Source organism: Oryza sativa, chromosome 7, assembly GCF_034140825.1.
Source record: "Oryza sativa Japonica Group chromosome 7, ASM3414082v1".
NCBI classification, from domain to species: Eukaryota; Viridiplantae; Streptophyta; class Magnoliopsida; order Poales; family Poaceae; genus Oryza; species Oryza sativa.
The window spans coordinates 17,719,896-17,740,928 of NC_089041.1; the positions used below are offsets into that span (position 1 = coordinate 17,719,896).

At 39.3% G+C, this 21,033-nt stretch overlaps 1 protein-coding gene across 1 annotated transcript; it reads left to right on the top strand.

Annotated features, from left to right (window-relative positions):
* Window positions 1–15,224: 15,224 nt before the first annotated feature.
* Window positions 15,225–18,240, top strand: LOC112939607 (ankyrin repeat-containing protein ITN1). Its single transcript, XM_026026872.2, has 2 exons — window positions 15,225–15,839; window positions 17,809–18,240. The coding sequence occupies exons 1-2, from the start codon at window positions 15,225–15,227 to the stop codon at window positions 18,238–18,240; spliced, it is 1,047 nt and encodes a 348-aa protein (XP_025882657.2).
* Window positions 18,241–21,033: the final 2,793 nt, after the last annotated feature.

Consider the following 21,033-nt stretch of genomic DNA (forward strand, 5'->3'; position numbering starts at 1 on the left):
TCCGGCCGTCTTGGGAGAACGTGCCCCGTAGAACAAGCGTAGCCCAGGGTTTTCCATTTCAGAAGAAAATTTCTGTGGGCACCGAATTCTGAAATTTCAGAAATTTCAAAAAAATATTCTGATATTTCGAACGATTTTTTTAAATTTTAACATATTTTTACTGAATTTGAACAAATTATGACTAACTTCATAAATATTTGAAAAAAATCCAAAAATTTCTCTCGAAATATTTGCTTGCCGGTGGGGGGAGGGGCGAATGAAATTGAACTTTTACGGTACAATATAATAGCAGTATACTATACTGCAAGTATTTACAAAGATTTGATAGGAATATGCTAAAAATTTCTAAGGGCAATTTAGTAGTTACTTCGTCCGTTTCAGGTTATAAGACATTTTGACTTCGATCAAAGTCAAACTGCTTTAAATTTAACTAAGTTTATGTATAAATATAGTAATATTTATAATACCAAATTAGTTTCATTAAATCAATAATTGAATATATTTTCATAATAAATTTGTGTTAAGCTGAAAATATTATTATTTTTTTATAAACTTGATCACACTTAAAACAATTTGACTTTGACTAAAGTCAAAACGTCTTATAACCTAAAACGGATGGAGTAGTTCCTTACATCAATCCCTATCTGTTGATGCCGTCGTGCGAGTCAAGCTCAGGAGTGAGAGGGAGAGATGAGCCCTGCCGACGGCACAATTCGTCCTTGTCGGCGGCGGAATTCCTCGGTGTCCCGCTTCCTGCCAAAGCGAATAGTCGCCATCTCCCCGTGGTGGCATGGCCACATGCAGTCCCACGTACTGGCGGCAAGCTGGCGAGCAACGCAGTGCCCTCTGCCGAGCCGGAGTTAGAATTAAACACCATGCGCACTCCACAAGCATACATCCTGATCTATGCATGAAAATGCATACATATACATATACATATACCACTGGTGGAGAAATCCTTTGTAGTCCCGGTTCGTAACCCCCCTTTAGTCCCGGTTTCTAAACCGGGAGTACCAATCCGGGACTAAAGATCGCTATCTTTAGTCTCGGGCGAAATAACCAGGAGTAAAGATCGATCTTTAGTCCCGGTTGGTGTTACCAACCGGGACTAAAGATCGAGCTGACCTTTTTTTTTTGCATGCCCCTGTTGCTATATATAAACCATGCATATATATATTTCAATACATATATATGCATATATATATATATATGTATATATATATATTATATTATATTATATGTATATACATGCATAATATATATGTATTTATACATATATATGTTATGCAAATGCATATGTATATGTATATAGATATATATGAACAAAATATATTTACATTATAGAAAATGTGTACACATGCATATAGAAACATATGTAGTCATGTATTAATTACAATCCATTATATGTCCTAGCTAGCTACGATTTCGACGTAGTAGTACTCGCTGCTAGCTCAGAAGCTAAGGACCGGTGAATTGTGTTTCCGTCGTAGTAGAATTCACCATTGGGATCAAGGATTTCTTCGTTGATGAATCCCATGAGTTGTTCTTGAACCGCCGCGATAAATTCCTTGTGTGTGGTCAGGTTATCCCTCATGCGAATAAACTATATGAATGTATGAAATTGATTAGTAATTAAACAAGAAATCGCTACGTAATGAAATTTTGAATTTATTTGTACGTACATCGAGCTCTCTTGTGGTGATGATTTGGTCTGCAAGGCAGTGGCAATACTCGCACACGTAATAGCCGCACAAGTTAGTTCCCTGCTTTTGCTTTGCGCACTACAAATAAATGACAAACAACGAGAGATCTAATTAATATACACTTGTATGTATTTGAATCGGAGAAATATAAATGTAGAGCATGTGTACTCACAGGAAATTTGAACTTCCGCCTAAGTCTTTCTCTCCATTTGCCGCGGACCAAATGACGGAACCGATACCAAGCCCTACATGGAGTTGTAAGCTATGATTCGTAGTAGCAATTAACATAACAAGATTTTCTTAATTAACAAATGAACTTATGACGGTACCTGTCTATAAGTTCGAAAACCTTGTCAAACGTAGACTCTTTTTTATCCATTGAGTCATATACGTTGACGGTGCAGGCCTCCAGGTCGATGAGTAAAAGAACCCAGTGGAATCTGCAATGTGCGTGGGATGCATTACATATGAAACACTTAGCAAGTTCGTACGGGAATGAAATTTGGTATGTAGGAAGACAGTAAAATTAAACTAACTCTGTGTTGTATGGCAATAGTATGAACGTCTTGTAATGCTGCGCCTTTAGGAGATGGACGAGATTGTCCTCTGTTTCTTGTGGATATTGGTCGAGCATTGCGATGTTTACTTTCCGAGGGTCGATGAATCCAGTATCGAAAACCCTCCGCCGTCGGGCCCTTTGAATCTCCATTCTACAACGATAAAAGGGAGTATATTATTTTCTATGGTCTACTTATATACAAGGACCTAATTAATTAAAGGAGACGTATAGTAAGAAATCTAACTGAACGATATACTTACAAAATCCAGCAACTCATAATAGAGATGTCGAGGGCGTCCAGCTGGTATAGTTCGTAGATTCCCCTGAAATTGATCCAGAGAATGTCATCTCCTTGCAAGAAGTCCGTGTCCCTGGTCCTCGCTCCGATCATCTCTCTACCGGTGGCGCTCATCTCCATGTACAGCTGATGGAACTTGTACATTTGTGTGGGTAGGGACTGCAGCAGCTCAGGCTTGACAAGTGGTTTACCGAGTTCGTACATGTATTTCACTTCCGCCTTTTCGATTGGTGCGACTCCTAGCAATTGATCCGTAGTTAGACCGGTGTCAGTAATAAATTGTTTTATCGTCATTTCTTTACCGGTCACCAACGGCTCGATCTCCTGGTTTGGTTGCTCTCCAAGCTGAGGGACTGGTTTGGACTTTCCAGAAGATGCTTTCTTCAGCGTTCGCTCATAGTCCGATAGCTTGATGGCCTCCTTGACAGATGCAGACATACCCCTGAAGAAGTTCCTGACACTGGGGTCTATAGGAATCTTCTTTTCTGGACTTCGAGGCTTGAATTGTCTCTTGACTTCTGATGCAACGTAAGCGTCAAGCTCCTCTTGCGTGCAATCGTACCCCGGGTCCTTGTTCTTGGCGGCGTCAACTTTCGCCTTCTTCGTTGCCCTTGTGTGGGCAGGCGGTGGAGCTGGGGGGGCCATTGACTTTGAAGGTGCCGGAAGAGGAGCTTGCGGGGGAGTAGGTGTAGGAGCACGAGGAGGAGTCGGTGCAGGATCCTGAGGAGGAGTCGATGCTGGAGCCTGAGGTGGAGACGGTGCTGGCGGAGCATGAGGAGGAGACGGTGCAGGATCCTGAGGAGGAGATGGCGGAGTCGGAGGAGATGGTGCACGAGACGCCGCTTGTCGCCCAGGGAGGATGATGTACCGCCTGCGCCATAGAATAATGGCATGGCATGTGTCTCGTAGATACGTCTCACCGTCTCCTCCAGGGTAATCCAGCTCGAGGTCCTCGTACGCGCCTTCGACCAACTCAACTTCGACCTTCGAGTATCCTGCTGGAATCGGCCTGCAGTGGTAAGTACCTGAAGGGTCTGTTGGATGGCCATGCCCGACGCCACCTTCATGTTGTGAGAGATTATTTATTAGTAATCAACATATATAAGCAGCAACTAGCGGAATGGCTAAATCTTACCTTTATTGATAAGTTCTTGAAAGGAATATGCAGCTCACATGGTGTCCGCTGAGTGATGTCATCAACGGGACAGGTCGATTCGTCCTGTGTTTGCATGGCGTCCATGCTCTGTGATCCTACCTGCCCCGTTGAGGCGCAGCTGCTACGGTTTCCTGACGGGCTCACCATTGCAGGAGGAATGGTCGGCTGGGGATCATGGGACCGATGTGCGGCCATGCGTTCATCAACCTTCCTTGCCACCTTCTCTTGCATGTTGAGTTCGTAGCTCGATACCCGGAACTCTAGGTCTGCAATCTTCGCCTCGGTATCTCTCTTGCTCCTCATCCGACTCCTGTACGTGTGGATGTCCTCCTTGAAACCAATCTTCCAAGGAATCACCCCTTTCCCTCGAGTTCGTCCTGGATGCTCTGGAGTCTGCAGGGCGAGTGTCAGCTCGTCCCTATCTCTGTCTGGTCGGAACGTGCCCTGAGAGGAGGCTTCCACTGCATCTGTTAGTCGTCGCGCAGCCTCTCGTATCTGATAGCCGAAGACTAGTGAGCCATCAGCTGGGTTGAGCGTTCCACCGTGAGCATAGTACCAGAACTTCGATCGTTCCGGCCAATTGGCTGTTGCCGGTTCGATACCCCTCTCAATCAAGCTAGCCTCCATCTGCTCCCACTTCGGCATCGCGACGCTATAGCCTCCTGACCCCAAGTGGTGATGGTACTTCTTCTTGGCGGCATTTTCTTTGTTTCTTTCCATCATCGCCTGCCCTTGTTCACCTGTCTTATATGCAACGAACTCGTCCCAGTGATCCCTTAGCTTTGGGAATGTGTCGAAGTTCGGTGTCTGCCCCTTCAGTATATACTTCTGGTACAGATCTCCCTTGAAGCTCTAAAACTGTTCTGCCATTTTCTTCAGAGTCCACCTTTTCACTTGTCTCGAGCATTGTAGTCCACAGCATCTCTTTCTTCGAATCTGGGACAAAGCTCTCATGATCTCCGCGTGCCCTTGTTCTTCGCCAGTACACCGTACTGACAGGCACGTTATCCCGCACAACCCAACCGCTGTGACGTACATAGTTCTTGGCGGCTTCGGCCGGGGCACTAGGACGTCCATCTTCTTCCACTTCCGTTATGATGTGCCGACCCTCAAGCTTCTTCGCTGCACCTCGTTGCCCGCGTGCCCTCTTCTGTCCAACGGAGGGTTGACTACCACTAGCCTCCTCCTCCTGGTTCCCCTCCACATCCCTTTCCACGTGCCCCTGCTGGTTCCCCTCCGCATCCCTCTCCACGTTCCCTTCCTCGTTCAAGTACTGGTTTGGATCCTCGTTCCCCTCTTCTTCATTCCAGTACTGGCTGCTTCCCTCCGCGATTGTATCGTACAATATCTGTTCCTCATCGCGGTCAGCCATCTGTTGATACAAGAAACATCTGCTAAGTCACGAGACATTTATGTTTTAACAATCTAAGTCATGTATGCTAAGTGTAAATGTCGTACATTAGAACCCTACACAACCTTACGTGCTAAGTCTAATTACAAATCGTGATATAAGCTAAGTCTAGGTGACGTATATTATACAACCCTAGCTAGTAAATAATTATATACTAAGTCTAATTACAAATAAAATAATCTTATATTAAAACTCAAATAATATTACATGCTAAGACTAAAATAGTCATGTATATGCTAAGTGTTTCGTGCGTATATGCTAAGTCTAATTAAGACTACAATAGTCAATTGCTACTTGTCGCACCAATTCCGTAGTCAATAATTACATACCAAGTCTAATTACAAATAAAGTAATATTATATTAAAACTCAAATAATATTACATGCTAAGACTAAAATAGTCATGTATGCTAAGTGTTTCGTGCGTATATGCTAAGTCTAATTAAGACTACAATAGTCAATTGCTAGGAGTCGCACCAATTCTGTAGTCAATAATGTCATACTAAGTCTAATTTGCAATAAAATAATCTTATATTAAAACTCAAATAATATTAGAACACTACACAATCTTATATGATAAGTCTAATTACAGGTCTAATAATCTTAATTAATTGCATTACAAATATAACAATCATTTATATTATTACGTCACTTGCCTGCTCCAATTCCTTCTAGGGCTAGCTCTTCCACTCAGGCTTGACGGACGACTCCGACAACACGTCTTTTCTGCAAGATACAAAAAAATGTATTAGGATAAATGCGAAGTAACATATATATATATATATATATTGCATTTCACGTTCCCTAGCTCGTTCACGTTCGTTCGCTCGTTCTCATTCACGTTCGTTCGCTTGTTCTCATTCACGTTCGTTCCCTCGTTCTCGCTTGTCTTCGTTCGATCGTTCTCGTTCGTTAACGGCGGTGTGGCGGCATCGGGGCGGCAGTTGGCTTGGCGGCGTGGCGACGGCGGCGGCGGCGTGGCGTTACGGGGCCGTGGCGGCGGCGGCGTGGCGTGGCGGCGGCGGCATTGCGCGCGCGGCGGCGAAGGCGGCGGCGGCGTGGCGACGGCGGCGGCGGCGTGGCGCGTCGTCGTCGGGGCGCGTCGTCGTCGTGGCGCGGCGTCTCGTGGCGGGCGGCGCGACGGAGAGAGATCGAGATCGGAGAGATCGAGATGCATGAAGGGAGATCTGGCGGCGGCGGCTCTCACCCCAGAGATGCGGCGGCAGCGGAGGAGGCGGAGGCGGCGGCGAGGACGACGAGCTCGAGACGACGGCGAGATACGGCGGCGTCGGCGCGGGGATTTGCCCTAGGCAGTGGCGGCGAAGGAGAGAGGCCAAGAGAGATCGATCGGCCGAAAACGTTTAAGTGTTGGTGAAGAAGACGAGGGCGCACCGGGAATATATATACCCCTGGATCTTTACTCCCGGTTGTTCTCAACAACCGGGACTAAAGATATCTTTAGTCCCGGTTGTTCAACAACCGGGAGTAAATATCTTTTCCCGCTATTTCGAAATTCTTTTTAAACCCGGTTAGGGTTAAGAACCGGGACTAAAGATTATAGCACTGCATATGATTTTCGCTTACATATGTGTTTATAAAATAGAAGTTAATGCATTAACATTATTTAAAGTACAAAGATTAATGACAATTACTTCGAAAAATTATTTTTGTCTGTAATAAATTAAGTGGATAAATCGTAATAAGCAAATATAATTAATAAAAATTCCAATAATCATATATACTTAGCATATATATGAATGATATTATTATATTGGTAAAAACTCTAATTAAGATATGTATGTACATACTGCATGATTTAAAATTAATAAAAATTGTAATCATCATATGTACTTAGCGTAGGAATTATATTAAATTAAATGCTAAAAACTCTAATTAACATATGTAAATGCCACATGCATGATTTAAACCTTTTAGAAATTCGAATAGTCATATATAAGTAGCATATGAAAGATAGTAAATTAAATTGTGAAAAACTCTAATATATGAATGATAGTTTTAAAAATATATTAAATTTAATACTTTTAAAAATTCTCCAGTCAATTATAATTAGCATATGAATGATAGTAAAGTAAATGTTAAAAACTCTAATTAACATATGAAATTGCCACTTGCGTGATTTAAAACTTTTAAAGATCCTCTAGTCAATTATAATTAGCATATGAATGCTAGTAAATTAAATGTTAAAAACTCTAATTAACATACATATGAAATTGCCACCTGTGTGATTTAAAACTTTTAAAAATTGTAAGTATCACATATAACTAGCATATACATGATTTAAACTTGTTGAAACCTCTAATAATCGTGCGTAATTAACATATGCCATACATCAATTGATTTATATGCATAATCAATACATCCAAAATAGTTTACATCGTGTACACAATAATTACGGCACGTACTTTCTCCTCACTATTGTTCCCTCCTTGTGATCGCTGCATGAGTAAGGGGTGTCTTCATTTGATAGGATGATGCTAGGGTCAATCGTCACCGTGAAAGGGGGTTGCCCATCCAACTGATCGTAATCCTCGTCAGTCTTGTCCTCAACTCCGACGATTTTTCTTTTGCCTGGGAGAACCACTTGACGCTTAGGCTCATCAGGCCCTCTGCCCTTCTTTCCTTTGCTAGACATGTCCTTCACGAAAAAGACTTGCGTTACATCATTGGCAAGGACAAAAGGTTCGTCCGAGTATCCAACCTTGTTAATGTCAACAGTTGTCATCCCACTGTCATCAATCATTACGCCTCCACCAGTCAACCTAACCCATTGGCACTGGAACAGAGGAACCTTGAGAGGACCATAGTCAAGTTCCCATATGTCCTCGATGGCACCGTAATACGTGGCAGTTGTTCCATCGTGTCCCATGGCATCGACACGAACAGCGCTGTTTTGGTTCGTGCTCTTCATGTCTTGGGCTCTCGTGTAGAATGTGTACCCATTGATCTCATATCCCTGGAATGTCGCGATCGACCCAGACGGTCCCCTCGCCAGGAAGGCAAGTTGTTGGTTGATCGACTCGTTACCCATGAGATGTTGTCGTAGCCACGCGGGGAAAGTATCAATGTGATGCCGTGTAATCCATGCATCGGACTTACCGATGTTCCTGGCACGAACTAGAGCCAAGTGCTCCTCGATGTAAGGAGCTACCAATGAAGAGTGTTGCAGAACAGTGAAATGGGCTTTACGGAATAAATTGTTGTCTACCGTCGTTATTGCTTTCCTTCCGAGAGTTCCCTTTCCCTATAGTCTCCCTTCATGGCGTGATTCAGGTACCCCGATTGGGCGAAGGTCTTCGATAAATTCTACGCAAAATTCGATGGCCTCCTCTGTTCCATAACCCTTGGCGATGCTTGCCTCTGGACGAGCACGGTTACGAACATACTTCTTCAGAACGCCCATGTACCTCTCGAAAGGAAACATGTTGTGTAGGTACATAGGCCCGAGAATACGGATCTCTTTCACAAGGTGACAAAGCAGATGCGTCATTATATTGAAAAGTGAAGGTGGAAATATCAACTCAAAACTGACGAGACATTGCACCACTTCATTCTGAAGGGCTTCTAATCTATCCGGATCGATGACCTTCTGCGAAATTGCGTTCATGAATGCACATATCTTTGTTATTGTTGCCCGGACATTGTCTGGAAGGATACCCCTTATTACAACTGGTAGCAGTTGTGTCATCAACACGTGACAGTCATGAGACTTTAGGTTTGTGAACTTCTTCTCCTTCGTGCTTATTATTCGCTTGATATTCGTGGAGTATCCAGACGGTACCTTTATGCTCTCCAAGCATTTAAACATACTTTCCTTCTCTGCCTTGCTAAGAGTGTAGCTGGCTGGACTCAAGTAATGGCTTCCTTTCTCCTTTGGTTCCGGGTGAAGGTCGCCGCGTTGTTCCATATGCTTCAGATCATTACGTGCTTCCAGTGTATCTTTCGACTTTCCGTATACACCTAGGAAGCCAAGAAGGTTTACGCAAAGGTTCTTAGTGAGGTGCATCACGTCGATTGCGTGGCGTACGTCCAAGAATTCCCAATATGGTAACTCCCAAAATATAGAGTTCTTTTTCCACATCGCCGCGTGACCATCTTCGCTCTCTATATGCTGGCTTCCAGGCCCCTTTCCGAACACTACTTTAATATCTTTAACCATATCAAACACTGTTTTCCCGCTGCGATGTTTAGGCTTCATACGGTGGTCGGCCTTATGTTCGAAGTGCTTGCCTTTCTTCCGTACCGGGTGGTTTGCTGCAAGGAATCGACGATGACCCATGTATACAACCTTCCTACAGTGCTTAAGATACGTACTTTCTGTTTCATCCATACAGTGAGTGCAAGCCTTGTACCCCTTGTTGGACTGTCCGGATAGGTTGCTAAGTGCAGGCCAATCGTTGATGGTTACGAACAGCAGCGCTCGTAGGTTAAACTCCTCCTGTTTGTCCTCGTCCCACACGGGGACACCTTCCTTCTTCCACAACTGTTTAAGATCTTCGACCAGTGGTCTTAGGTACACGTCGATGTCGTTACCAGGTTGCTTGGGGCCTTGAATAATAATCGGCATCATTATGTACTTCCTCTTCATGCATAGCCAGGAGGGAGGTTGTAGATACACATCGTAACGGGCCAAGTGCTATGGCCGCTGCTCATCTCTCCAAAAGGATTCATGCCATCCGTACTCAAACCAAACCGTATGTTTCGTGCGTCCTTTCCAAATTCTTTAAATTTTCTGTCGATGTTTCGCCACTACGAACCATCGGCGGGGTGTCTCAGCATCCCGTCCTATTGACGCTCTTCAGCGTGCCATCGCAACATTCTAGCATTTCCCTTGTTCTTGAACAAACGCCTTAGCCGTGGTATTATAGGGAAATACCACATCACCTTAGCAGGAATTCTCTTCTTTGTTAGCTGCCCGTCAACTTCTCCTGGATCGTCCCGTCTAATCTTGTATTGTAGTGCTTTGCAAACAGGGCATGCTTCTAAGTTCTCATACTCCTCACCGCGATATAGGATACAATCGTTCGGACATGCGTGAATCTTATGAACTTCCCGTCCTAACGGGCAGACTATCTTCTTAGCCTCGTACGTTGTCTCGAGCAATTTGTTTCCCCCCGGAAGAATGTTCTTGACGAGTTTCAATAAATCGCCAAATGCCTTGTCACTAACCCCATTTTTTGCCTTCCATTGCAACAACTCCAGAGTGGTATCCAACTTTTTGTGCCCCTGCTTGCAACCTGGGTACAACGAAGTTCTGTGGTCGTCCAACATCTTGTCCAATTTATGGGCCTCCTTTTCACTTTCGCAGTCTTCCCTGGCGTCCTGCAACATCTGACCAAGATCATCCGCAACGTCGTTACCATCAGCAGCTATTTCCTCCTCGCCCGTTTGATTTCCTTCAAATCCAACATACTGAGCAAAGTCCGGAATATTGTCGTCTTCCACTTCATCTTCTTCCATTTCAACACCTTGCTCTCCGTGGGATGTCCAACAATTATAGCTTGGCATGAACCCCGACTCAAACAAGTGGAAATGAATAGTCCTGGATGCAGAATACTCCTTCTGATTCTTACACTTATTGCATGGACAACAAATAAAACCCCTTTGCCTGTTAGCTTCGGCCACTCTCAAAAAATAGTGTACGCCGTCAATAAACTCTTTGGACCGCCGGTCAGCGTACATCCATTGCCGATCCATCTACATGAGTCAAAAAAACCGCACACAAATAATTATTCTTACAATAATGACAGTCATACAATAATTATAAGATATCTTTATTCATACAAAAATCATAAAATATTACACCAAATAATTCTTAAAAACTATTTGTAAAGTTTTAAACTAATTTTAATGTGTTTTACTTCTTTTAATTTTCATTTTAGTTTGTTTTCTATTATTTAAGATTAACTTTCACTAGAGTTTTCCTTCTCAACTATTTTATAAAACCTTGTTTAGCAAATGAACTAAATTTCTATATATTCTTTCTTCCCCACACACATTTTCTCTCTCATCAACTTACAACTAAATTTTGGAGACAAAAAAAGTGTGCAAAACATAGGTGCAAATGTAGTATGACAAAAAAAAAACATTGGAGGATGAAGTTGCAAACCTTTTAGGCACCTCCGATTTGTATGTAATCACCAAAATAAATTCAATAGAAATTTTGGCATGACCTCCCCTCTTTTTTGAAGAAATTTTGAAGCTTGCTCGGGCAGCTGGAGGAGGAAGAAGACATATATATAGGGGTGGGACTTTAGTCCCTGTTGGTAGCACCAACCGGGGCTAAAGATCACCGGGATCATTAGTCCCGGTTGGTATTACAAACCGGGACTAAAGATCATCTTTAGTCCCGGTTGGTAACACAAACCGGGACTAAAGATCAAATATGCCCGTTACCCTTTTGAACCGGGACTAAAGATCATCTTTAGCCCCGGTTTTTATTGCATCCGGAACTATTGTGGAAATCGGCCGACCGACGAAAGATGGTTTCTCCACTAGTGTACAGTCTACAGATGTCTGTTATTTACTCTTTCCCTCTTTGTTCATGCACTCCTGCAAGAAGGGTCATGTTCTTACAAAAACTCTATGCCAGATTTTAATTTGAAGAATTTGATCTAAAGTTGGCAATGGTATAGGGAGTGACGGAGCTAGGTCCAGCGACCCAAGGCTGGTGATCGGGCTCTACCGTCTACCGACATGCAGCAATAGAATAGTCTTAGAGCATCTCCAACAGCCTCTCTAAATTAGACTCTCTAAACATCCATATTAGCCAACGTTTAACATCTAAATGAATATGAACAATGCTAGAAAGTCTTACATTGTGAAACGGAGGAAGTATGAAATTAAAAGGTCAGCAAATCCTTCTCTTTTTCTTTTATTGAAATTAAGCAACAGCGACAGCAAAGTGCACGAGAATATTAGAAACTAGGTGAAATCCCGCGCGTTGTTGCGGAAATTTACTATGATGTATAAAAAATAATGTGTAAAATAGCTTAAACAATATAAGCTTACATAAACATAAGTTTACATATGTTGATGTGATTTACATTTCAATAGTACGTAGAATAATGATTTAAATATAAAAGTAAGATGGTATAGCTTGATGAGAGAACAAAAGAATGAGAATGAATATAACATAGATGATACATCTAATGGCTAAAAAAATGAGATGATATGGCTTAATGAGAAGAAAATAAGAGGGATAATTTGAACCATAGATTAATCATCTAAGGATTATAAATAATTGATGTGATATGATTTAACGAGAGAAAAGAAAAATAACATAAACTAAATGAGGATGTACTACATATAAGATATTATAAAAAATAATGGAGAGATATATTGAAATTTTATATAAATTATGTGAGATGATTTAACATGCTTACATTTAAATCTCTAAAATTTAATAAATTATTAAATTATAGATAATATAACATGTTTGCATGATGCTTAAATGTAATAATTGTTAGTGGATGATAATGTGGCATCTTTGCATGTTAAGATTTAGGAATTAATAGGCGTTTATAGTAAGAGAGGATGGGTAAACCTCAGCCATTTAGGAGGGCATACTCCCTTCGACCATACAGATAGAAGAGATTTTGGAGACATGTTTAGAGTAACTAAGGTTTAATAGAGAAGACTATATAATGCCCCCTCATTAAATGAGGAGTGGTTGGAGGTAGGAGGATAATTTATGGTAAGATCAAAATTAATTTGATTGTGTGAGGTGATTTATTCAACAAATATTATTATTCCAAAGTTCGGGTCAAAATCCTTTATACCTTGAACAGAGGGAGTATAAACGACCTTCATGGAAAAAAGTTATTGTTAATTTGTTTCATCTTTGAAACTTTGTAATAATAACAATCAACAATTTTGCTAAAAACATGGCGCCATATTTTTTTTAATCACATTTTTCTTATGTGATTGCTATAAGTATTTTTTTTCTTATGTATGATTGCCATAAGTATGTTTATAGCTTCCCACCTTTAAGTATATATATTACCAGTTACGTTAATCCAAATTCATTTATATAACATGTACTTGAAAAATTATAATTTAATTATTTGTAATTGTAATATAATTACAATATAAATGTAGTTAATTTATAGTATAAAAATGATTTTGACTATAGTTATGAAAAATGTGGCACCGTACATATAATGAGTCTTGAATTGTTGATGGGTTATGCACGGGCACAAAATAAAGACATTTCTTTGTTGCTCTATAATGGCAAATCTATTAACTTATTAAAGTAATAGAAAAACGAGCCTTCACGTTCACTTTCACAGCCTAGAAAATCTCATATTAATCCGAGAAAAGTAAATAAATCAAGTGTATATAGAAATACAAGTTTTAAATAGCTAAATTTCTTTGATGGGAATTATTGCCAGGCTTTGCCCAACAGTTTAGCTTTTATAAATGAAATAAATAATTACATCATACAAAGAAGGAAGAAATAGAGCCGAAGAATTTACAAAGTTTGTAACCAATCAATTAACACTGGCTGTTTTAGAGGCTCTTTCATTCTACACATATGTAGAAGAATTTTTTTCTTGAACTGGGTCTTCCAACCTTAAAAATTAGAAATTAAAAAAAGGAATATTGGAAGAGAAGGACTAGAGTCCACACATGTATAAAATTAGAGCTAATTGAAATTCAAAATAGAAAAACAAGAAAATTAGAAGGACTAGAGTCCACACATGTATACAAATAGAGCTAATTGAAATTCAAAATTAAAAAAACAAGAAAATTAAAGGTAGAGGTCAGAGTCCATATAGAAAAATAATTTAGAAATGACTAAAATTTAAAATTAAAAAATAAGTAATATTGGAATAAGAGTCTAGAGTCCATATAGAATACAATTTAGAAATAACTAAAAATACAGAAAAATGAGTTTAGAGTCCATATAAAAATATAGTTAGAAATAGTGGAAATTAAGAAATAAAAAAAAATATATATTAAGAAATACTGAGTAACTATCATGTATAGAGTCCGAGTCCATATAGGAATATAATTTAGAAATAACTGAAATTTGGAATTTAAAATAAGGGATATTGAAAGAAGAGTGTAGAGTTCAAATAGAAATATGATTTACAAATAAAAAAACTAAGAATATTATAAGAGGAGTCTATAGTACATATAGAAATACAATTTAAAAGCGAAAGGGCCTGTAGCGTAATGGTTACATGAGCCTCAGTAGCACATGAGGTCTTGGGTTCGACTCCCCATGGGAGCGAATTTGCGTTCATATAGGAATAAAATTTATAAATAACGAAACTTTGGGATAAAAAAATAAAAAATATTCAAATAGGGGTCTAGAGTCCATATAAAAATACAATTTAGAAATAACTAGAATTTGGAATTAAAAATGATTAATAACTATCATGTGTATACAATACAGTATGAAAATTACATATCGGTTAGTTTAGCCAAGTTAGTACGTAATTTCAAATAATGTTTCCATTTTAACATATTTAATAATAAAATGTATATAATGTGATATGTGAGAAAATATAACTGTGCGAGCCGCACAATCTGCGTGGGCCACCATACTAGTTATTGTCAAATGAACGATATTGTTTTCCTTTCCCCTATTATGTTACTACATCGAGAAAAATAAGGGTTTTACTCTGTACAAAAATATAAGACACTCATATTTTTTTAAAAAAATAATTTTAATAAGTTTTGACTAATAATTCAAATAACAACTTATATGTTTTGTGTCATGTATGCCATGTCCCATTAGATTTGATAGTTGGAAGTGCTTTTGTGTTATACTAATATTATAGTTATTGGTAGCATATTATTAAACTAATTAGTCAAAGTGTAGTATATGAGACCATGTAAAAAACTTTATCAATAACTTGTATTTTGGACGAAGGGAGTGCGGAGCATACACTCATCTTATTAGGTACACTTGTGGACGTTGGGAATTAAGGCTAAAATATATAACCTCTTTATTCTTTATGGCCGTGAATCAGAGGGAGTAAGAAAATAAATAAATAATAAAATATTAATGCAAGCTAAGGGAAGAAAATAAATGATCGATCCCAATATATACATATATTCAACTGCCTGCATGCATGATGCAGCACTGCAGGCTCTGCCTATGGTTTTGGAATGGCTCAAGAATAAGAAACTGAAGACGGCCAACGTCGACATGCAGCAGCTCACTAGCCAGAGAGACAATGACAACGGGAGCACCCCTCTTCACTTGGCGGCATCAATGGCTGGGCTGCCGTCCCTAGGGTCGATGTCGGCAGGGCCATTTGCGACCATGCTGTACTCAACGCCTGGGCTGTGGTTCCTATGGTCGAAGTCGGCGGGGCCATCGTCGGCGACCAGGCTGCTGCTGGATGCCAACGTGTCCACGGCGTACCAGCCGGACAACCAAGGGCAGTACCCCATACACGCTGCTGCGTCGGCGGACAGCCTGGAGGCTGTGAAGGCCCTGCTCGAGAAATGCCCGGACTGTGCTACCCTCCGAGATGCGAGAGGAAGAACTTTTCTCCATGCTGCCGTTGAGAAGAAGAGTTTTGATGTGATTCGCCATGTCTGCACTTCGCGAGGGTTGTCATCGATCCTGAATCTGCAGGACGACAACGGGGTACGATTGGATATGCGGAATAAGGAGGGCATGATGCCCGCCGATGTTTCATGGAGCATGATGCCTTTAAAGACTTATTATGCATGGGTAAGTAACCGTACAACTTGGGGCTATCTCTGCTTCTTAATTGACTCATGTTTTTCTTGTCTCTATAAATCGCTTTTTCCTATACTAGAGCATCAGTATATATCCAATTACTCTTACTATAATGTTCTTTTTCCTCTTCTTGTGTGAAACAAACATTTTTCTAATCTAGACATGCAAAGAATATAGTTAGTTGTTTATCGTCACTGGTAAAACAATTTTCTTATCTATGTAACTATCTATCTATCTATCTATCGATATTATTTAGACGACCTTAAAAGAAGGAACCACAGCACCACATTCGCTGTGAAGGCTAGAAAACCTCACATTAATTGAAGAAAAAAAGAGTTTAAGTAGGAATATAATTTAGAATAATTAAAATTCAGAATAAAAAATAAGATATATAGAAACTACATTCCCTCTAGAACACAACACGAGATTAATTAAAATTTAAAATAAAAAATAAAATACATTTCAAAATTAGAAAAGAATAATCAGAGTTCAAGTAGAAAAACAACTTAGAAATAATTGCAATTGGAAACAAAAAATAAAAAAAATTGAAAGATCTATAACACAAGACAAGATAATTAAAATTTAGAATAAACAATAAAATAAAATTTGAAATTAGAAAAAAAATGAGAATAAAATTTATAAATAATTGAAATTTGGAATAAAATATCCATATTAATAATAGAAAAATAAAAATTAAAGTTAAAATAGGAATATAATTTTGAAATAACCAAAATTCAGAATAAAAATAAGGAATATTGAAAGAATAGTTTATCTAAAACACAACAAGAGATCAAAATTTCTAAATAAAAAATAAAACTTGAAATTAGAAAATGAAAATTGAGAGTTTAAGTAGTAATACCATTTAGAAATAACTTAAGATCATATAAAAAATAAGAAATATTGAAAGAAGTGACCATATAGAACATTAGACTATTTAAAATTAAAAAATAATAAATAAATAAATTGTATTATATTATGAAGAGGACAAACCAAGAGGCAGCAAAGGAGTAGGGCAATGTCGGCTAGCAAGACTTCTAAAAACTAGAAAAAAGAATCCCAACAACGATCAGGTTCAAGTTTTAAAATTCCGATATAATAAAGAGTAGAGGCAACATGCTGGCCATACCATGGGACATCTAAAAACTATAAAAATAGAACCCCAATGATCCTTAGGTTTGATTTTTAAATCTTAAATAAAAAATAAAGAGGAGGGGTGGCAGGTACCTCTCCGTCCCATAAAAAAGCCAGGATTGGCTTTTTTTTTGACAGAGTAGTTGGCCGTAAAGAAGTAGGGTGACAGCGGTGTTTAAAATCTAGAAACTAAAATAAAAACCTCAACGATGATCAGATTATGTGTTTAAAATCCGAATGACAATAAACAAGAGGGACAGCGGGCGAGCCATAAAAGTGTAGGGTGCCTATTGATGGGACTTCTATAAACTATAAAAGTGGAAGCTTATGAGACCATGGTCTCTATAAATTATAAGATTCATTTTTTAAAGATCTCAAGGAGAATAGAAGTTGTGGCAGCCAAGCAAGCAAGTATAGGGAAGGAAAATGAATAAAAGGTGATGCTTGGTGTGACTTTTAAAAACTATAAAATTGAAAAATTTGATGATGATAAGGTTTGATTTTTTTTTAAAAAAATCCTAAGACAACGAGATGACTATTTTTGTTTTTCCCACTCATAGAAGCCTATTCTCTCTTCCATCATAAAAAATTTGCGCTTCTCGCTTTAACTAATGTCCCTTCAATACTCCTTTCAATTTTGCCATCATCATTGGTCAACATCAGTGAACCTAAGATTTGCCAACAAAAAAAATATCATGCCCTTATGAAAAACTTATATATAAGAAAAATCCAAAAATCAAGGATTTTTTTTTACATTTTAGTTTCTATAGGTTGTACAAAAAAATTATGGCACGGAAATTGATATACACATATACATTCTTGCGTGCAGAATTCAAGCATACGCATACGAAAATTACTCTTGAAACTGGGAGCTCCACTTGGTGAAAGTAGAGGTGACCTCTTCGATGAAAAGCACAATAGAATCATCGGAGAAAAATCTAAATGGGACATGGAAAAGATGTCGGAGAATGTAACAGCTGCAGCACAAGTCTTGGCCCTTTTCTCCGTCCTTATTACAACAGTGACATTTGCGTCGGCTTTCACGCTGCCCGGTGGCTACCGATCAGCCGGCGACGATGGTGGTGCTGCTGGGACGCCGGTGCTTGCTAGGCGTGGGAGCTACGCTTTCGATGCGTTTCTCCTCGCCGATGTCTGGCATTCATCTGTTCTTTCGTCGCTACGGCCAAACTGCTCTATGCCGGGGTGCCTGCTTTTGGCCTCGAAACCCGCTTCAACAGTATCAATGGTGCATACAGCCTGATGATGAACTCTTGGAAGATGCTAATTGGTGGCTGCTCTTGCCCTGGGCCTCTACGTGGTGCTGCTTCCACCAGTTGTCCGCACGATTGCAATTGAGATCGGTGTTGCGATGATTATGCTTGCAATATGGTTCACCAAGAATTCGGAAGGGTCGGTTGATCCTTTCTCATTATACGTTCCTCTTCTGAGAAGCAGTTCCAAAGTGTCACAACAGGATATGTCACGCTCCATTATTTTTTGGTTGGAACGTTATTGGTCCTTGCTGCTATATTCGCCCTCCCTGCAATTCACACATGGACAAGGGCAAAGTAAATAGAGATCCATATCGATCGAGTTTCACATTATTAATTCTTTTATTTCGATACGAATCATGATATGCCCTACAAACAATCACAGGAATAATAGTTGTATCACATACTTACTATGTTTATGAATATGTAATAAAGTATCCCTTCGTATAGATATATAACTTATTATTAATCAATAAATGTGTGGCTTATTCATGTACTCCCTCCGTTTCGTTTTATTTGACGCCGTTGACTTTTTATCACATGTTTGACCGTTCGTCTTATTCAAAAACTTTTGTGAAATATGTAAAACTATACGTATGCATAAAAGTATATTTAACAACGAATCAAATGATAGGAAAAGAATTAATAATTATTTAAATTTTTTGAATAAGACGAGCGGTCAAACATGTGCTAAAAAGTCAACGGTGTCAAATAAAACGAAACGGAGGGAGTACTATTTTTCTGAGTATCATATACTACCTATTGTTTTTTCGGGTGCATTATTCACTCCTCGATCATTTACGCGCCTACGTGGTCGATTTTTCTGAATCCGTCCGATCGTTGGCCTGCTTTGCATCTTAGCCGTCCATGTTTGGTTTCTCGAGGCTTCCTCCTCCACTATCGACGCAGAGGCAGGCCCAAGGCCTTCCCACTTTTCACAAGAGCAAATCGATGAGGATGAGTGCGCGCCGTGTCAGGACGGAGAATGGTTAGGTGGATCTATTTATCCACTAAATCTATCCATAAATTTGTCCTAACAAATTTTTAGTGTCACTCCCAAAATATAAATGAATCAAATGAATCAAACCATTAGAATCTATGTTCAAGGGGTTCAACCCAAAATGACTTCACATGTATAAATGTTTCAAACAAAGTTGCTTCTCTGTATAATAATTCATTTCGACAAAAATCAACTAAATTTAACAAGTTTTCATAGTGTGAACGTGAGTTTAAAAATTTTGGGTCCGAGTTTCACACAAATGTAACTGGAATTTTTCGGTCTTAGTAATGCATCTTTGGTCCCGCATGTCTAAATGGCTTAAAATTTTAACAAAGTTGCTTCTCTATATAATAAATCATTTCTACAAAATTCAACTAAATTTGATAAGTTTTTATAATGTGAATGCAAGTTGAAAATTTTTGGGTCCGAGTTTTACGCACATATAATGAAATTTTCTTAGTATATTAGTAGTGCATTGTGGGCCCCACATGTATAAAGGGCTCAAAATTTACACAAAGTTGCGTCTTTGTGCAATAAATTATCCCACGAAAATTTGACCGAATTCGATAAGTTTTTATAGTGTGAACGCGAGTTTAAATAATTTGGGTCCGAGTTTTACATACATGTAATAAGAGGTTTTTTTGTCGGTTTTTTTTGTCTACTATAACCGATCTATTTAGATATCCATGGATAATCTATTGATATAATGGACTCATGATGGATTGACTCTACTAAACTATGGATCAACAAACTCACTTAAAATGGTTGGTTTAGGTTCAATCTATATCCTAACCATTCCCTTCCTGACTTCACCGCTTGGGTTGTCATTTCTTTTTAGACAATCTTTTTTACCAACCTACATTGTTATTAGCTCCTCGTTGACGGTTGTTAGCGATCAGTTTCGACCATCAATATTACCAAAATAGAGAAGAACTAGTTATGCTTGCAATGTATATTTGTATTAGAACAATAATATTCCACTAGTATTAGGATTACTAACCTCTTGTAGAGAATGAACACAAAATAAAGGAGAATCGACATAAAACTAGACGATCAATCAATCGAACGATGTCGAGAATCAGACTTATGCATGAATGGGCCAAGAACTCAGAGATGACACAACGAATTGGGGCAAAATTCATAAGTCTGCGGAGAACAGCAATAGTGGGGGCCACCTGCCAGAGCTTGGGCCGATTAGGCCAGCCCAGGGTTAAGTTTAGCCGAACCCACACCCTGGCCGCCGTTGGATCCAGGTTTTGGCTGGATGGCGTGGATCACTCCCCAATGACGGTCGGAGGGAAATTCCGACCATTCCAACTGCCACAACCGTCATTGGCAGCCTATTTAAGGAGCTCCTCTTCTCACTTTCTCCACACACTTCAAGCAAGAGCTCTCTCATATTCTCTCAAGTTTAGTTTAGTATTTTTAAGCTAATGGAGTAGGAATAGAATAGAAATCGGAGTCCGGAAGCCTTCGGAAGAGTTCGGGTATGGCTCTAGTAGCTCTCCTCTTCTCTTTTGTAAGCTTTGTACTTTATTTAGAAATACTTTTCTTTATACATTTCTAGTATTAAAATACTTTCCGAGTATATGAATACCAACTTTACTTTATATTCATGTTATACCGATTATACTGCTAGCTTATCTGGGAGATGCATAGGTATGGGTATAATGTTTGCTATTGCAATTACTCTATGTCATGACGATGATATTAGAGTACTATCTGGTAGTTTAGGTGTGATGTCTAGATTATTGGGTATTATTATTTGGGGTTATATGCTGCG

Excerpts from the sequence above, each read along its gene's own strand:
- LOC112939607 (XM_026026872.2), top strand. The coding sequence starts at position 15,225 with ATGCATGATGCAGCACTGCAGGCTCTGCCTATGGTTTTGGAATGGCTC. Across the intron at positions 15,840-17,808 it reads TAAAGACTTATTATGCATGG|AATTCAAGCATACGCATACG; the intron begins GTAAGTAACCGT and ends TCTTGCGTGCAG.